The 17,407-nt window shown below is 41.7% G+C and overlaps 1 protein-coding gene across 5 annotated transcripts in view; it reads right to left on the bottom strand.

Moving 5' to 3' along the window:
- PPIL6 (peptidylprolyl isomerase like 6) overlaps positions 1–17,407 on the bottom strand; it is a 36,124-nt gene that overhangs the window by 17,234 nt on the left and 1,483 nt on the right. For 2 of the 5 annotated variants that reach the window (XM_065911482.1, XM_065911485.1), the window contains 4 exons: positions 14,755–14,850; positions 10,317–10,505; positions 6,842–6,904; positions 6,597–6,744 (listed from right to left, as the gene is read on the bottom strand). In XM_065911482.1, coding sequence (XP_065767554.1) covers positions 6,597–6,744; positions 6,842–6,904; positions 10,317–10,505; positions 14,755–14,850 — 496 coding nt within the window. Of the gene's footprint in view, positions 1–6,596; positions 6,745–6,841; positions 6,905–10,316; positions 10,506–14,536; positions 14,610–14,754; positions 14,851–17,407 lie in introns of those variants that run through there. The other 3 variants (XM_065911486.1, XM_065911483.1, XM_065911484.1) reach the window with 3 other exon arrangements.

Below are 17,407 nucleotides of genomic sequence, written 5' to 3'. Positions count from 1 at the left end.
AATGCAAAAATAGGAAGTCAAGAAACACCTGGAGTAACAGGCAAATTTGGCCTTGGGAGTACAGAATGAAGCAGGGCAAAGGCTAGTAGAGTTCTGCTAAGAGAACGCACTGGTCATAGCAAACACCCTCTTCCAACAACACAAGAGAAGACTCTACACATGGACATCACCAGATGGTCGACACCGAAATCAGACTGATTATATTCTTTGCAGCCAAAGATGGAGGAACTCTATACAGTCAGCAAGAACAAGACTGGGAGCTGACTGTGGCTTGGATCATGAACTCCTTATTGCCAAATTCAGACTGAAATTGAAGAAAGTAGAGAAAACCACTAGACCATTCAGGTATGACCTAAATTAAATCCCTTATTAAATTAGATTAATTAAATCCCTAAATAAAATCCCACTTACAGTGGAAGTGAGATAATATATTTAAGGTACTAGATCTGATAGACAAGAGTGCCTGATGAACTATGGATGGAGGTTTGTGACACTGTACAGGAGACAGGAATCAAGACCATCCCTAAGAAAAAGAAATGTAAAAAAGCAAAATGGTTCTTTGAGGAGGCCTTACAAATAGCTGTGAAAAGAAGGGAAGCAAAAAGCAAAGGAGAAAAGGAAAGATATACCCATTTGAATGCAGAGTTCCAAAGAATAGCAAGGAGAGATAAGAAAGCCTTCCTCAGTGATCAATGCAAAGAAATAGAGGAAAACAGTAGAATGGGAAAGACTAGAGATCTCTTCAAGAAAATTAGAGATAACAAGGGAACTTTTCATGCAAAGATGGGCTCAATAAAGGACAGAAATGGTATGGACCTAATGGAAGCAGAAGATATTAAGAAGAGGTGGCAAGAATACACAGAAAAAGCATACAAAAAAGATCTTCATGACCCAGATAATCAGGATGGTGTGATCACTCACCTAGAGCCAGACATCCTGGAATGTGAAGTCAAGTGGGCCTTAGAAAGCATCACTACGAACAAAGCCAGTGGATGTGATGGAATTCCAGTTGAGCTATTTCATATCCTGAAAGATGATGCTGTGAAAGTGCTGCACTCAATATGCCAGCAAATTTGGAAAACTCAGCAGTGGCCACAGGACTGGAAAAGGTCAGTTTTCATTCCAGTCCCAAAGAAAGGCAATCCCAAAGAGTGCTCAAATTACCGCACAATTGCACTCATCTCACACGCTAGTAAAGTAATGCTCAAAATTCTCCAAGTGAGGCTTCAGCAGTACGTGAACCGTGAACTTCAAGATGTTCAAGCTGGAATTAGAAAAGGCAGAGGAACCAGAGATCAAATTGCCAACATCAGCTGGAACATTGAAAAAGCAAGAGAGTTCCAGAAACACATCTATTTCTGCTTTATTGACTATGCCAAAACCTTTGACTGTGTGGATCACAATAAACTGTGGAAAATTCTGAAAGAGATGGGAATACCAGACCACCTGACCTGCCTCTTGAGAAACCTGTATGCAGGTCAGGAAGCAACAGTTAGAACTGGACATGGAACAACAGACTGGTTCCAAATAGGAAAAGGAGTACGTCAAGGCTGTATATTGTCACCCTGCTTATTTAACTTCTATGCAGAGTACATCATGAGAAATGCTGGGCTGGAAGAAGCACAAGCTGGAATCAAGATTGCCGGGAGAAATATCAGATACGCAGATGACACCACCCTTATGGCAGAAAGTGAAGATGAACTAAAGAGCCTCTTGATGAAAGTGAAAGAGGAGATTAAAAAGTTGGCTTAAAGCTCAACATTCAGAAAACTAGCATCATGGCATCCAGTCCCATCACTTCATGGCAAATAGATGGGGAAACAGTGGCTGACTTTATTTTTTTGGGCTCCAAAATCACTGCAGATGGTGACTGCAGCCATGAAATAAAAAGAGGCTTACTCCTTGGAAGGAAAGTTATGACCAACCTACACAGCATATTAAAAAGCAGAGACATTACTTTGCCAACAAAGGTCCATCTGATCAAGGCTATGGTTTTTCCAGTGGTCATGTATGGATGTGAGAGTTGGACTGTGAAGAAAGCTGAGCGCCAAAGAATTGATGCTTTTGTACTGTGGTGTTGGAGAAGACTCTTCAGAGTCCCTTGGACTGCAAGGAGATCCAGCCAGTCTGTCCTAAAGGAGATCAGTCCTGGGTGTTCAGTGGAAGGACTGATGTTGAAGCTGAAACTCCAATACTTTGACCAGCTGATGCGAAGAGTTGACTCCTTGGAAAAGACCCTGATGCTGGGAAAGATTGAGGGCAGGAGGAGAAGTGGACGACAGAGGATGAGATGGCTGGATAGCATCACCAACTCGATGGGCATGGGTTTGGGTGGACTCCGGGAGTTGGTGATGGACAGGGAGGCCTGGAGTGCTGCAGTCCATGGGGTCGCAAAGAGTCAGACATGACCAAGCGACTGAACTGAACTGAAAACAGATGCTCTAGAAAGAATTAATGTTCAAATTTTTATTCTTTGGAACTCTATAGTGATAACTCATTTATCTGGTGTTTCAGAACTGAAGTTCCTTTGCAATATAAAGAGTTTTGTTTAATGGTATTTATAGAACCTGTTTCACATTATATGCATATTTTGGCTTAGGCAATGATCCTACTATAAAACTCCTCTCTGCACAGCTACAGCAGAACCAAAACTAACTCTAGTGAAACTAGAGGTCTCCGAGGTCTGTGTTCTCCCCATCACCCCCTTTTCTTCTTTTAGTTCTTTAGACGGCCCTCCTCGAATAATGTGCAATAAATAAATGTTGAAGAACTGGCCCATTTAAATTCAGTATGAGCACTTTATAATAAAAGTGTCTATGTTATTTAAAGAAATCTGATGCAACAGCAAGCATGTGAAGAGAATTTATGCAGGAAAGGGGCATATAGCATTTAAATTATACTACTCATAAAGCTGGTTCAAAAGTTAACTGATAAACCTTAAGTCTTCAACCTATTCTGCCAGACATAGACTTCCTTCCTGCCACCCCCACCCCACTCACCACACAGCCCAAGGCTGTTCTCAGAAGCCTGCTGCAGTAGCCACAGGCTAGATCCGGGTTTGGAGAAGCTGAATGTCCTCTCGCGCCAATTCCTTCCTTTCCCAGAGTTTGCTTTGCTCGGTGAACCGGCCCAGGTTATTCCCCTCTGCTGACTTGTGTCAACACCAGTGACACTCCCTTGTTTTCTCTCTCCAACACTTGCCACTGCTCTCGCCCTTTGCTTCTGATCTCCCAGGTGAATATTTTATATTGACACCATGTCAGTCAGTATTTAATATTTTTTTGTGGCCATAACCCACCCCTTTGAGTTCAGCTCTGGATATCTTCTATACTTGTGACAACAGATTCAGCAATGCAAAACAGTGGTTAAAAGTAAACTCCAAAGTCAGATGATTTTGATTTTGACCTTGATGTTGGTTACCTTTCCCAACACTTTCCTCATCTGCTGTAGACAGTGATGATGGGAGGTGCCTCCCAGGTAGTTCTGAGTGTGAAATGCAGTCATGTAGGGAGAGCACATGTATGGTGCCTGGCGGAGTACCATGCTCCTTCATTAGTGGCCATTATTATTGTGCAGCATCACACACTTATGGAATGCATCTTCTCATTATCATTTTCACCATCATTCTGACGACCATGATGATGATAAAATATATTAAAGTAAATCTCAGGAGATCCTTCTCAAGGCAGTAGGCCTTGTGGGAGCCACAAACAGGATCCTGCCGAAGTGACTTAACAACTTGGTATCTTCATTAACTTCAACTTTAGACACAAACAAAATGTATGTTTCCTGTTTATCTGTGCATTCATTCTTTGAACAAACTTTTAAAAATCATCTACTAATACTGTATGCTAGGCACTGTTCTCTAACTTGAGGATGTAACAGTGAATGAAATAGATAAAAATCTCTGCCCTCATAGAACTTATATTCTATTGAAAAGAAACAGACAGTCAGTTAACAAAGAAGTATTAATAGTATGCCCTGTGGTGAAAAGTGCTAGAAAGACAAATAAAGCTAGGTAAGCAGGCAGGAGAGCAGCCCAGAAAGGGGTGAGGAGAGGTATATGGAGAGGAAGGTGGCAGTTTTTGAATAGGGTGGTCAGGTAAGTCCCTCCTGAGATAAACTCTTAGCAAAAGTTTATCTTTTGCTAAAAGGGGGTGATGCAGGGGGATATGCAGAGGAATAGCTGGGTGTACGTATCGTATCTCCGGCAGAAGAAACAATGAAAGACCTCAGGGCATACATATGCTTGATATACTTAAGGAACAGCAAGGAGCCCTGTGTGTGAGGCAGAGTTAGCAAGAGGGAGAGGTCACATGATGAGATGGGATGGAGGGAGGAAGAAGACTTTGTAGAGCCTCTCGGGCCCAGAGAGCAAGCAGTCCCCTTGGAAGCATCCTAAGGCACACCACCAAACCACGGTCAGTTCCTGTACTCCAAAATTCTACGCAAAGCCCTCTGAGAATCTGACATCTGAAGGAGGAGCGTGCTTATGGAGTTTAGCGGTTTCAATATACCATGTCCTTGAATCCTCACCATATCCTGTGATATTATAATTATCCCCATTTTGTGATTAGGAAACTGACTCAGAGATGACAAGTTCCTTATCCAACATGGTACAACTTATACATGTCAGTTTGGATCTGAATTTATTAACCAGAATTTTTTTCCAAACTCTTTAAACATCATTGCTTTGTTACTTGAAAACATGAACTGAGACCTATGCACTTTTTGGAAATGTTACTTCAAATAAATAAATATCATGGTCCACTTTCCCCAAATCCTGCTCTGGCTCACAGGGGTGAGTGGAGGTCTAACTGAAATCAAAACAGAACAGCGCATCTGGAAGTTCAGTGACAACACTGAACTAAGTGTCAGGAGACACGGATATGGGCCCTCTTGAGGCTAACAAAAAATCAAAAACAGTCTAAATGTTCACCAGTGGGAAATTACTTCAACTGGCATAGCAATATGATGAAAAACTAGGCAGATCCTAAACATTTTATATGTCAATATACACAACCACATAAAATTTTTAGGGGCTTCCTTGGTGGCTCGGATGCGGGAGACATGGGTTCGATCCCTGGGTTGGGAAGATCCCCAGGGGGAGGGCATAGCAACCCACTCCAGTAGTCTTGCCTGGAAAATCCGCATGGACAGAGGCACCGGGCAGGCTACAGACCATGGGGCTGCAGAGTTGGACACGACTGAGCGACTAAGCACAGCACAGCACAAGTTTTCATTATATTGCTATGCTGATTTAATGAATTTCCCACTGGTGAACATTTAGACTGTCATCTTTTGTTAGTATAAGATAATCCTCAAAAGTGCCCATAAAAATTTTATGTATTTATGTGTACTGATGTGGGCTTTCCCAATGGCTCAGGGTGTAATGCAGGAGGCTTGGGTTTGATCCCTGGGTTGGGAAGACACCTAAGAAGAGGAAATGGCAACCCCACTCCATTATTCTTGCCTGAAAAATCCCATGGACAGAGGTACCTGGTAGGCTACAGTCCAAAGGGTTGCACAGAGCCACACTGACATATGACCAGGCTTTCCAGGTGGCGCTAGTGGTAAAGAACCCGCCTGCCAATGCAGGAGATGTAAGAGACATGGGCTCGATCCCTGGGTTGGGAATATCCCCTGGAGCAGGGCATGGCAGCCCATTCCAGTATTTTTGCCTGGAGAATCCCATGGACAGAGGAGCCTGGCAGGCTACACAATCCATAGGGTCGCAAGGAGGAAGACACGATTGAAGTGACTTAGCACACACCATAAATATTAAGTAGAAAAACAACTGGATTAGAAACAGTACTGGTGATATCTCATTTTGGAGAAACTGATTTACATACAAGAGCTGATTTACATACAAAATACTTGGATTAAATCTATATTTTTCTCCTCATCAGCCTGAGAATGTTCCAGATTGTAGAAAAGTAATGAAACATTATTAATGTAAGCCTTTGCATATTTCATCAACTTCAAGAAAATCTCCTTCCACACTAAACCAATTATTTCTAAATTGCTGCCTGATTGCTCCCTATGGGATATCTCCTAAAAGGCCTCTAAAATTGAATTTTGTGTTGCTAATCAAGGTACCTCCTTTGTGTAAAGCCAAAGGATTGACCTGGAAAGAAAGCAAAGATGGAGACCAAAATGCTTTTGATCTTATTTCAGTTATAACAGGGTAACATCTTTGGTGAGAAATAAGCTGTTTTTCATTTATTCTGTTTTCAAATTCCTACCTTTAGTATGTTTCTTAAAAGCACTGTATTTCCTATATACTCTGTTTTTAGGTGAGCATTTAAAATTATCTTTTGGTTAAAAAAATGTTACCCATCCTACTTTCTTATATCACTTTTTAATCTGGAATATTCCTAGTAACACACTTTAGATTTATTTTAATAATGATGGAATTTTTAAAAAGAGTATTAATATCTTAATTCATCATTTGACCATCCTTTAAATATATCTATATAACACCTAATGTTAAATATATTCTAATTTTATATGAATTTCAAAGAGGCAGATAAACAGAAGTTTGGGTATTCGGATTTGATATTGCAACTAAGTTGTATTTAAGGTTTCAAACTCACCTCCTCCTTGTACCCAGCCATTACGTACCACTCGATGGAAAATGGAACCTGTGTAATGTAGCTTGATGCCACTTTGGGAAAACCCTGCTTTTCCTGTGCACAAGATCTGAAAATTTTTACATGTTTTGGGACATGTATCAGAATATAGCTAAAAATAAAGATAAAAGTTTTCAAACATTAAACATTTTGACAGAGATTCTCACTCTCCCCAACTTATTAAAAAACAACCACCAAAATCCTCTTACCTCAAAAATCAATCTTCCAATTGGATAAAGATCAATAGAAATGTCCAAGAACACAAAATTATGCTATTAAAATTAGAGAAGAAGGTAATGCAGGTCAGTGTTTTGGAAAAAAGTTTTAGAAGTGACCAAAAATATAATAACGTTTTCAGTGTTAAGATGACTGACAGCATTAACATAGATGATGTAACAGCAGAATTAAACGAATGACTTTAAAAAGTTTGTTTCTTCCTTTTTATTATACTACAACTTTATAACTTAAATAACATGCTTTTAAAAACCTTCAGTAGTAAATAACATTAACCTATCACAAGACTGAGAACACATGGCCTAGATAGCAACCACACCACAAACTGGGTGTGGAAAGGAACACTGATCAGTCCCTTTGGGAAAAAAGCGCAGACTGGGAAGCCTTTTCTTTCCTGAGTAATTCTGGAAAAAGATCCACATGAGCCCATAGATTTGGTTACTGTGTGTTCTGGATTTTCAAAGACTGCACAGATTAGCTAAGCAGACTCAGGCCACAGTCTGAGTGGAAAAATAAGGCCACTGTATGCATCGGTACTATGCCAGGGGTAGGGAAGAGAGGATGCTGGACTTTTTAGTTCTTTCTTTCATGACCTCATACTCCCAGATGCCCCAAGCTCTTATTTTCAATTGACATCCTTTCTGGTAGAGGCAGCTAACATTTGTGAGCCCTTGTCTAGCCCTATAAAGAGGCACCCAAAATGAAAACTCTTCTCCATCACAGTGGCATTCATTTTGGTAGCAAACCACATCTAATAGAATACATTGCAACTCTTAGGCATCATTCTCCTACATAAAAATGCTGCCTGATTTAACATACATAATTTGCCCTGCTCTGTTTCTTAAGAATTTAAGAAGCATAAATGAAATCACTTTTAAATATATCACTATCATTATTTTATGTCACTCTAAGCTCTTTTTTTAATTAAAGACTCAATAGTATTATAATACCTGGTATCCAGGAATGAAGTATTTATATCCATACTATTAATAATTATGATTATGTTTGTGCCTCTGTTTCTGTATTACAAGTTCTTAATTATAAAAGAATATTATAACTTTAAGAGGCATAATATGGTAAGCTTCACAGGTTTAGGAGGGAAAAGAGGACATACTGGAAGTTAAGATTGACTTCTAAAATGCATGAGTCCATTCAGGCATTATTAAACTTCCCTGGGCATCAATACATTATCTTTATGTGGTTGTCAAGAATTGATAATTCTAGAAATCCTGATGAAAACAGAGCGACTTTTAACACAAGGTAATGTCACCTTTCAGCCAAACCTAATTATCTACTCTGTCATTCCAAACCAGAAGTAAACAAGTCTCCCTGGGTTTAACTCAGCGTGAAAAATCTAGCCTCTGGGCAAAAAATCCAAGGTAGAATCTGGGTCCTCTCTCCTCACCCACTAATTAATTCAGGCTGCCATTATTTCTAGCCCGCACTACTCCAGCAGCTTTCCAAATGGCCACCCTGCCATCAAGCTTTCCCCATTCCGCCCTGTTTGGCCTCAACCCTAAACTTTTTTCCAAAACACCAAAGATATAGAACAGACTTTTGGACTCTATGGGAGAAGGCGAGAGTGGGATGATCTGAGGGAACAGCATCAAAACAGGTATATTATCAAGTGTGAAACAGGTCGCCAGCCCAGGTTGGATGCATGAGACAAGTGCTCAGGGCTGGTGCACTGGGAAGACCCAGAGGGATGGGATGGGGAGGGAGGTGGGAGGGGGGATCGGGATGGGGAACACATGTAAATCCATGGCTGATTCATGTCAATGTATGGCAAAAACCACTACAATATTGTAAAGTAATTAGCCTCCAACTAATAAAAATAATTGGGAAAAATAAATAAATAAATTTTTTAAAAAAATAAAAAAACAACAAAGAAGGTTATGTCATACTTCTGATGAAAAGTTCTGTTGGCCTGCTTTCTTCTAGATAAAATCTAACTCACTGGTTAAGGGTGAACAGTAAGTTCAACCTTTCTTTAGTGGACCTGGTTTTGGGTTTTATTGTTGTTGTTGTTATTGTAAAACAAAAAAATAGGAAAGGAAAGCACCTTTCCTATTTGGGAAACTCCTCCCAGGGTTGCACCAGCCTCTGCAGAACATTCTGTCTTTCCCCACCATGTGAGAGCCAGGCTGTGGGCACATAACTTGGGCTTGACTAGTCAGGTGCTTCTGCCTGGGGCCTTCGACCTCTGGGGAGCGACACAGACCCAAGGAGAGCAGAGAAGTTATGCTCAGTGAAGGCGGCAGGGAGACCCGAGGGCCAGCAGGCACCCACGGCAGCACCCCGGCTGCACCTTCCTGGGGCGTGACTCTGGCCATGCTTTCCTGCTGCCAGGTCTCCCTCGGTTCCTGTCTGCTTTCCAAAGCTGGCTCTCCAACTTTCCTGTCAGTTGTGGATTTACCAACATCCCTTCAGTACATGCCTTTTCTCCTTAACTTAATCAGAACAGCTTGGTACTGCTGGCAGCAAGAATCCCGATTGATACTCTCATTTCCCCAGCTTCCTTTCCCACTCATTCTGGCCTCCTTGCTGTCCTCTGCCATCCCCAGAGTACACCATGCACTTTGAGATTCCTGGTCCTTTGGGAATGAACTGCTATGAATGTTAAATTCCTCTCCACACCTTACAGTTTAGAGCATTTTGCAAGTGTACTGTTTATTCAACAAAATATTCACTGAGCACCTCCTATGTTTCAGGTTCTGTTCAAGGCAGTGGTTGAATAAGGGTGAACGAGACAAGGTCTTTGCCGTTGCATGGCTCAGATCCTAGCTCAGGGTCTTTATGTAGGCACAGGCCACCATGGGCATGACATGATTTTCAGCATGTGGCAGCTGTTGCCGCAACAAGGTTCCTGAGCAAAATGGCATTCATTTACCCCCTCGCGGAGGTTGCCCATTCCACCCTGATGTCTGTCTCTTGCTCTCTGGACCTCAGGCTTCGTGACTGTCCCCTACCATTGGAAACCCCCAGGGCCAGAGCTTGTCTGCTCCTCCTTCTGCCAGCTGGGTGCCACCCTCCTCACACGTGCCAGTCTCAGTGCAGTAGCTCCCACTTAGGTGTTACAGCATACTAATCAAAGTATTGCCTGCTCAAAGTGAGTAAAGGGTAGGTTTGCCTTTGTCTGAGGGAGGAGGTCTTAGTATTTTTAAATAGATGCCAATTAACACACATAAGCTTCTCGTGTTTGAATGTTTGAACAGGGATGCTCTTCTGCCTGTGCCACCTACCTGCGGTGAGATAGGCTGGCTTTACACACCACCAAGCCAAACCCCACCAGGTCTCTGCAACTAGAGATCACAAGTTCACTGAGAATTTAACCTAATCCTCTACTCTTTTATATTCCCTTTGCTAGGTTTATCAGTAATTAGTGCTTAATCAATATAAATGCTCCAAGATTCCACTATTTTCCTTTTTTAAAAAATTAGTGTAACTTGCCTTGGTGTCTCTTAAGAATTTGGCAGAATAATCCACAGTAAGTGCTTCGTAAAGTGCAGGAGGCTTAAAATCAACTATATCCCACACTTTGTGGGCCCATTTCTGTAGATCAAGTGCATCACCCAGGAGCTCATCATTAATAAAACACATCACATAAGAAGAATATTCCCAGACTTCATTTTTAAGTTCCTGTAAAGGAAAAGGACCAAAAAAAAAGGAAATTAATGGGGCACAGGGGTGGGGGGTGAACCTTGCTAAACCCACAAGCCAGAGCTTCGATCAATCCCAGGACTGAACCTTTAAAAAAATATATTTTTTGCCATCTTTCAGAATTTTGCTCTCAAAGGGAATTTAAGAGCATTTCAAAACTCTGAAGGTGCTAAAATCAATAACCTATAAGTAATCTTTAAAATGGTACAATCTTAGAAAATAGATGGTAATCTGGTAATAAATGTCAGTGTGCATCGCACACTTGTTATATATGAATGTAAAAACAAAATGCAGTCCTCTAGCTTCATTTCTGGAGCACATTTTACTGTATGCATACTTGGTTAGGGGTCCTAAATAAGACATGGTTTTCAAAGCCAAGGGTGCAAAGAGTGCTTTTTGATGGAGGGAAGTCAGACCAGGTGAGGAAATGCCTCCTGAGGGCCAGTAGGGTTTCTGGGACACGTGAGGGGCCATGAGGAAGGGAACTCACCTTCTTTAACATTTTTAAGTCCTAAGCCCTTCAAAATTAAGTGTGTAAGTGTTTTCATCCACACAACAGTGACGGCCAATGTGCTAAACTTTAGTGTGTGGCCGCTGAGTAACGTCACCTTGGAGGAAATCTGGTTCATTATTACCCAGTGCCAGTCCTGGCAAAACCATGCATCATCTGGGACAGCTGTTCTCGAGTTTTAGTGGGCAGTCAGAATCACAGATTCCTGAGCCCCACCCCAAGTTTCTGATTTTGGGATGGGGCCTAAGACTGCATTTTTTTTTAACCAGCATCCTATGAGATGCTTCCAATTTGCCTTGATTCATGGACCTAACATTCCAGGTTCCTATGCAATATTGCTCTTTACAGCATTGAACCTTGGTTCTAGCACCAGTCCCATCCACAACTGGGTATTGTTTTTGCTTTGGCTCCATTCCTTCATTCTCCCTGGAGTTATTTCTCCACTGATCTCCAGTAGCATATTGGGCACCTACTGACCTGGGGAGTTCATCTTTCAATGTCCTATCTTTTTGCCTTTTCATACTGTTCATGGGGTTCTCAAGGCAAGAATACTGAAGTGGTTTGCCATTCCCTTCTCCAGTGGACCACATTCTGTCAGGCTATGGTTTTTCCAGTGGTCATGTATGGATGTGAGAGCTGGACTATAAAGAAAGCTGAGCACCAAAGAATTGATGCTTTTGAACTGTGGTGTTGGAGAAGACTCTTGAGAGTCCCTTGGACTGCAAGGAGATCCAACCAGTCCATCCTAAAGGAGATCAGTCCTGGGTGTTCATTGGAAGGACTGATGTTGAAGCTGAAACTCCAATACTTTGGCCACCTGATGCGAAGAGCTGACTCATTGGAAAAGACCCTGATGCTGGGAAAGATTGAGGGCAGGAGGAGAAGGGGACGAAAGGATGAGATGGTTGGATGGCACCACCGACTCGATGGACATGGGTATGGGTGGACTCCAGGAGTTGGTGATGGACAGGGAGGCCTGGTGTGCTGCGGTTCATGGGGTTGCAAAGAGTCAGACGTGACTGAGCGACTGAACTGAACTGAACATGAGATGCTGCTGCAGCTGGTCTGGAGACCACACTTGAAGAAATGCCAGTTTGGGGAACAGTGTTGCCTTTAGCTGCCAACATGTTCCATTCCTGGCTCCTGTCTCAGGAGGAGCTCACTTCCAGTTCCTCGCTTCTTCATGCTGAACTGTCAGTCATTGAGAGAGCCCCTGAGTAAGTACTCCCTGGAATGTTTACATTTATCAGGGGTCTCACATTTTATAGGACATAAAACTTGAAAAAGGAGAGGAAAAGTTTTAACTGTGGATGTTTTAATTAGCGTGGTAGGAGAAATGTAGGAGCAGACAGACTTTATCGGGAAGCTGAAGGTCATTACATGCCTCGTCTGGGTGTCTTCTACATTCTTAAATGTAGAAGAGCTCCTTAGAGCCCTCATCACCTGCCTCAAGATAGCGGGCTGGACCCAATGGTTTCTAGGACTTCCCAGCACTAAGATGTATGATGCTCCCTTTTTTGGAGGTGGGGGAAAGGCCTTCCCGAAGGTTCAGAAGCCATCCCTCAGAGTTGGCGTTACATTCTGCTGAAGCATAAGGCCAGCTCAGACTAACCTCATATGTGCTAAGAAGCACTATGTATAACATAAGACTGCTCTTTTTAAAAAAATATGTATGTATTTGGCTGTGCTGCATCTCAGTTGTAGCACACGGGACCTTTTAGTTGTGGTATGCAGGATCTTTAGTTGTAGCATGCAAACTCTTAGTTGCAGCACGTGGGGATCTAGTCCCCTGACCAGGAATCAAACCCAGGCCCCCTGCACTGGCGGTTCGAGGTCTTAGCCACTGGACCACCAGGCAAATCCCATGACAGTAGGAAAACAAAAGACTGAAGAGGAAGAAGAGGTTAAGGTGGCAAGTATCCAGGAGATGAGGATCAGGTGGAGGTGGAGAAAAGAAAGACAAGAGTTAAAGGGTATGTGGGAAGAAGCAGCAGTAATTACCTAGGAAGTCTCGTTCATCTCCCGTGAGAAAAGCAGAAGAGAACACAAAACATCTCAACGTCAGCAACCCAGACTGACAAGGGTCAGAAACTGCAGAATGGAACCCACGCCAGTCTTCCCAGTATGGTGGGAATATGGAAGAGAATGGGTGCAAACCTCAAAGCATGAAATGATGGCTCTCTTGTAGGTGGAGAACATGGTATGATAGGCAGTTTAGGAAGTTTGATGATAAAAATTAAGAAAAACATTGTTTTACATTAGAATGCCCAACTGTCTGGGTTTGCCTCAGACTATCCCAGCGTAAATCAACCCTATATATTCACTGGAAGGACTGATACTGAAGCTGAAGCCCCAGTACTTTGACCACCTGATGCAAAGAGCCGACTCATTGGAAAAGACCCTGATGCTGGGAAAGATTGAGGGCAGAAGGAGAAGGGGACAACAGAGGATGAGATGGTTGGATGGCATCACCGACTCAATGGACCAAACAAACTCCAGGAGATAGTGAAGGAGAGGGAAGCCTGGTGGACTACAGTCCACAGGGTTCACAGAGTCAGACATGCCTTAGCAACTGAATAACAACAACAATCCCAGCTTTAGCAATTAAATTTGTGCATTCCAGCAAACCACTCCAATCCAGGCAAACCAGAACCACTGGTCACCATAGCTGTTGTAATGATTAGAGTTAATATTTACAGAAGTCATTAGAATAGAGCCTGGCATACAATAAGCACCAGAGGTTAAGTGTTTGTTATATTTCTATTTGAATCACAATGAAAATGTACTGTGGCTGTGAAAATGGTATGAGACTTAAATGGTGTTCGTGACTTTATCTTGCACTGTTCATGTGACTGAGACAGTGATCTTGTAAAGCAACACAGTCTGCATGATAATCACAGGACATCCTCGTGCAGTCACACACAGGACAATCAAAACTGCTCTCATCAGGAGAAACGCGATCTCATCAGCCACTGAGAGATGGGGTGTGGCAGGGAAACCAGGACTGGGACTCTACAGGACTGGGCCAGGAGATGTATCCACTCCAGTCTGCCCCCAAGACGAGCTGCAACAGAGCCAGGATGCCACCTTAGAATCCTTCAAATCGCACGGTCCAGGCAGCACTACCAGTTAATTAGGGTTGGCACTCAAGAGGAAGCCAATCTGCCATCTCTGGATAATCTCTGCCAGCCTTGGGGTCTGAGGTCCTCAAGGGGTACTATTATCAGGGAGAGTGCAGAGAAGGAAACTCCCATTTGGACATGGTTACCCTGTGGGAAGCTGATGCCTGCCCTCAGAGCTCCCTTGGAACCCCACATGCTCTCCTGCTGTATCTGTGCTGGACACCACTGAAACCTTCCAGAATTCAAGCCTAAAAGAGTGCCAAGCCACAGTAACCTGAGTGCCAGGGTGTCACAGGAAGTAGGACTAAGTGATATGCAGGGAAAGGGGGGTAGTCATCAGCAAGAGTAAATAGCAGCATTGACAGTGTCAAACTTACCTTTATTGCTTGCCTTCCAAAAGAAAATTCTAGAAGTGTTTTACTTTTTCTTAATGTCATCTTGGTAAAATGACTGAAACAATTTAGGAAAAGTGCATAATTTAGAGAAATAAAATCTAGTTGTATGAAAATTACTGCTTCAGTTTTTCCAAAGCAATGCATAGGTAAATAATTCAGGCAAAACTTTGCTCATTTCCCATACCCAAAATATCCTTTACCCTTTTTTTCTCTTGTAGATACTGATGCCATGCAAATTCTTGAACAGGAATTATTATAGGATCTTCAAATTTGGATGGATAATTACTCTTCAGACTCTAGGTTTCAAAATAGAATATTATTTTAGAGTACATTCTCTTTTAAAGTAGGAATCATTCCCCCTGATTTTCGTGGAGTCTTCAGGAAGTTTTACACAGTGTACACCCAAGTCACAAAGTCTGGCTTAGATGCCCCTTGCCAGCTCCCAGGGGGCCCTGTGCTTACCTCTATGAAGTCCCTCCCTAGGCCACACTTATTTAATGTCTCTCATCTGAAGATAATAAGCTCCTTGAGGGCAAAGACTATGTCTTAGTTTCCCACTGGCCTCAGTATCTGGTACATAGTAGACCATCCACACATAGCAACTGCATAAACAAGTGAACAAATTAGTTTATGCCAACAGTTTTGTGATCTGCCATGTTCCTTTAGGACCAGTTTTTCCCTAAATTAACTCTTACTACACCTCAGTGGAGCCATGGGTACTTTCAACTTAAAAAAAAAAAGTTATTACTTTAATTCACTGACATGGAGAATAACCAAAAGATATGGTTGTGGTTATAGCCCCTGGGGAAAAGAGAAGTAAATATTAAATATGTTTTGGTCTAGATATTGAGCATGTATTGACTTAATCTATTTTGTTCTGTCTGTATGCATCAGAGAAAATTCTTTCTGGTTAACAATACCTGTTAAGTTTTTTTTTAATGTTAATGCTCCTTTTAATGTTATAGTTTGTTTTCTTCTAAAGCAAGAGAAGGCAGTTGAGGCAATAATATTTAGGTAGCACTTTTCTGAGCAGGTCTGAGGAGTAAATGAACCAACAGGGAAAAAGTGTCAGCTGGCTGTTTCTGTCATAGTCTAAGGGGACAGTGGCTTAGCACACTTCCTCAAGGGTGGATAGTCCAAGGGGGAGAAAGCCAGGACATGAGTGTACCCTGCCTTGGGGCCAGTGGTAGCAGAAGAGGGCAATAGCAATCTGGCCATTGCCTTCCTAGACCACTGTACCCAACCACCAGCTGATGCGTCCTTTTTCTCAATTCTAGTGTCTGTGCTCTGAGGCAGTCATGCAAGATGACTGCTGTTTCTCACCAAGGGACCACCTGGTATAACTGATAAGTCCAAGAGTTTTCAAATTAAGCATACTTAATCATACTTTCTTCATAATTTGTTCCAGAATTGACTATATTATGTAATACTACTCTTTATAAATCTATTAGTTAATTAGGTATCAGAGATTGCCTGCAAGTGATCATGTTGGAAATATATTCAAGGATCCTTTATTAACACAGAAGTAACTGAATTTACACTGATATGTTTTCATACTCATATAGAGCTACAGTAGGCAAAAGATTAAATGAAAAACATTATTAATATAACAAAGACATTGTTTTCTTGACTTAGTGTCCTCTCTGACAGGGGTTGGCAAGCTGATCAGCCGGCCAAATCTAGACCACTGCCTGTTTTTCTAAGACTTGAGAACTAAGAATAATTTTTAGATTTTTAAACAGTTAAAACAGAATCACTAGAAGAATCATTTCACATCATGTGAAATTATATACAAGTCTAATTTCACTGTCCAGAATAAAAGTCTTATTGGAAAACCACCATTCATTTACACACTTTCCGTGGCTGCTTTTGCACAAGGACAGAGTTGAGTAGTCATGACTGAGAGCCTGTGGCTCCAGAGGCCTAAACAATTTTATGTATGGACTTTACAGAAAAAGATCTGCCAACATCTTCTCTACAGTATGAAGAAAACGTGCTCCTTCAGATAAGGAGCTAAGAAAAAGCAAGAGAAAAAATTCCCTCCAAATCATTAAATACAGTTGTGGGTCATATAACTGCTGATCCCATCAGCCCAGCTAACACAGACTGTCTTCACAGACTTCTTATCACTTGTTCTCTTCATCTTAAGACTTCACCTACTTCACAAATTAGTCACTATTTCCTGATTTGATATAAACTCAAAACTGTAACTCTGTGGACTTGGAGCAGGCAAGAAGTTAGGAAATTCTTAAAATTTCTTCTATTTGGGAACATTTTGTGTGAAGTGATCCAGCTGGGTACTTTGGGAGATACAAACTTTAAAAAGGCTTTGTCCTGTAGTCTAGTGTAGTTTTGAAGGAGAGAAGCTTGGCCTAATCTTATAACAGCATTTTTGGAGCAAACCCCAAAGACATGCTGAATTTTACATTTCAACATTTCACATACTTCTACATTTCTCCTGTGTTCAGGTTATAGGAGTGCTGCAGCATTGCAGACCTGGCCAAATTCTTTCAGTTACTTAAAGTGTTTTTGAGTTTACAGTGTTCTGCATGTTTACAAAGAAATGTCCGGATTCTCCAGAGCACTTGGGGATCATTTGTTAAGAAATCGCTTAAGCAGCTAATTCGACTGGGATGTAGTGACTGCTATAGAAAATTTAAACGAAAAAACAAAAAACAACTCCCCCCCTGAATGAATAGCTTTCAAAAATCATTTGGGGAAGGAGTTTGTAAAAAAAAAAAAAAAAGAAATCAGCTAGTTATACGGTATATTTTTTTAGATTAGAATATTTTAAATTTAGTATAAATATCTAGTAGTCAGATCTAATCAACTGTGTTTTCAGTGACATTCAAT

Source organism: Muntiacus reevesi, chromosome 19 (genome assembly GCF_963930625.1).
Source record: "Muntiacus reevesi chromosome 19, mMunRee1.1, whole genome shotgun sequence".
Lineage (NCBI taxonomy): Eukaryota > Metazoa > Chordata > Mammalia > Artiodactyla > Cervidae > Muntiacus > Muntiacus reevesi.
Note: the sequence above shows the minus strand (reverse complement) of the source record. Positions and strands in the feature narration are given on the sequence as shown.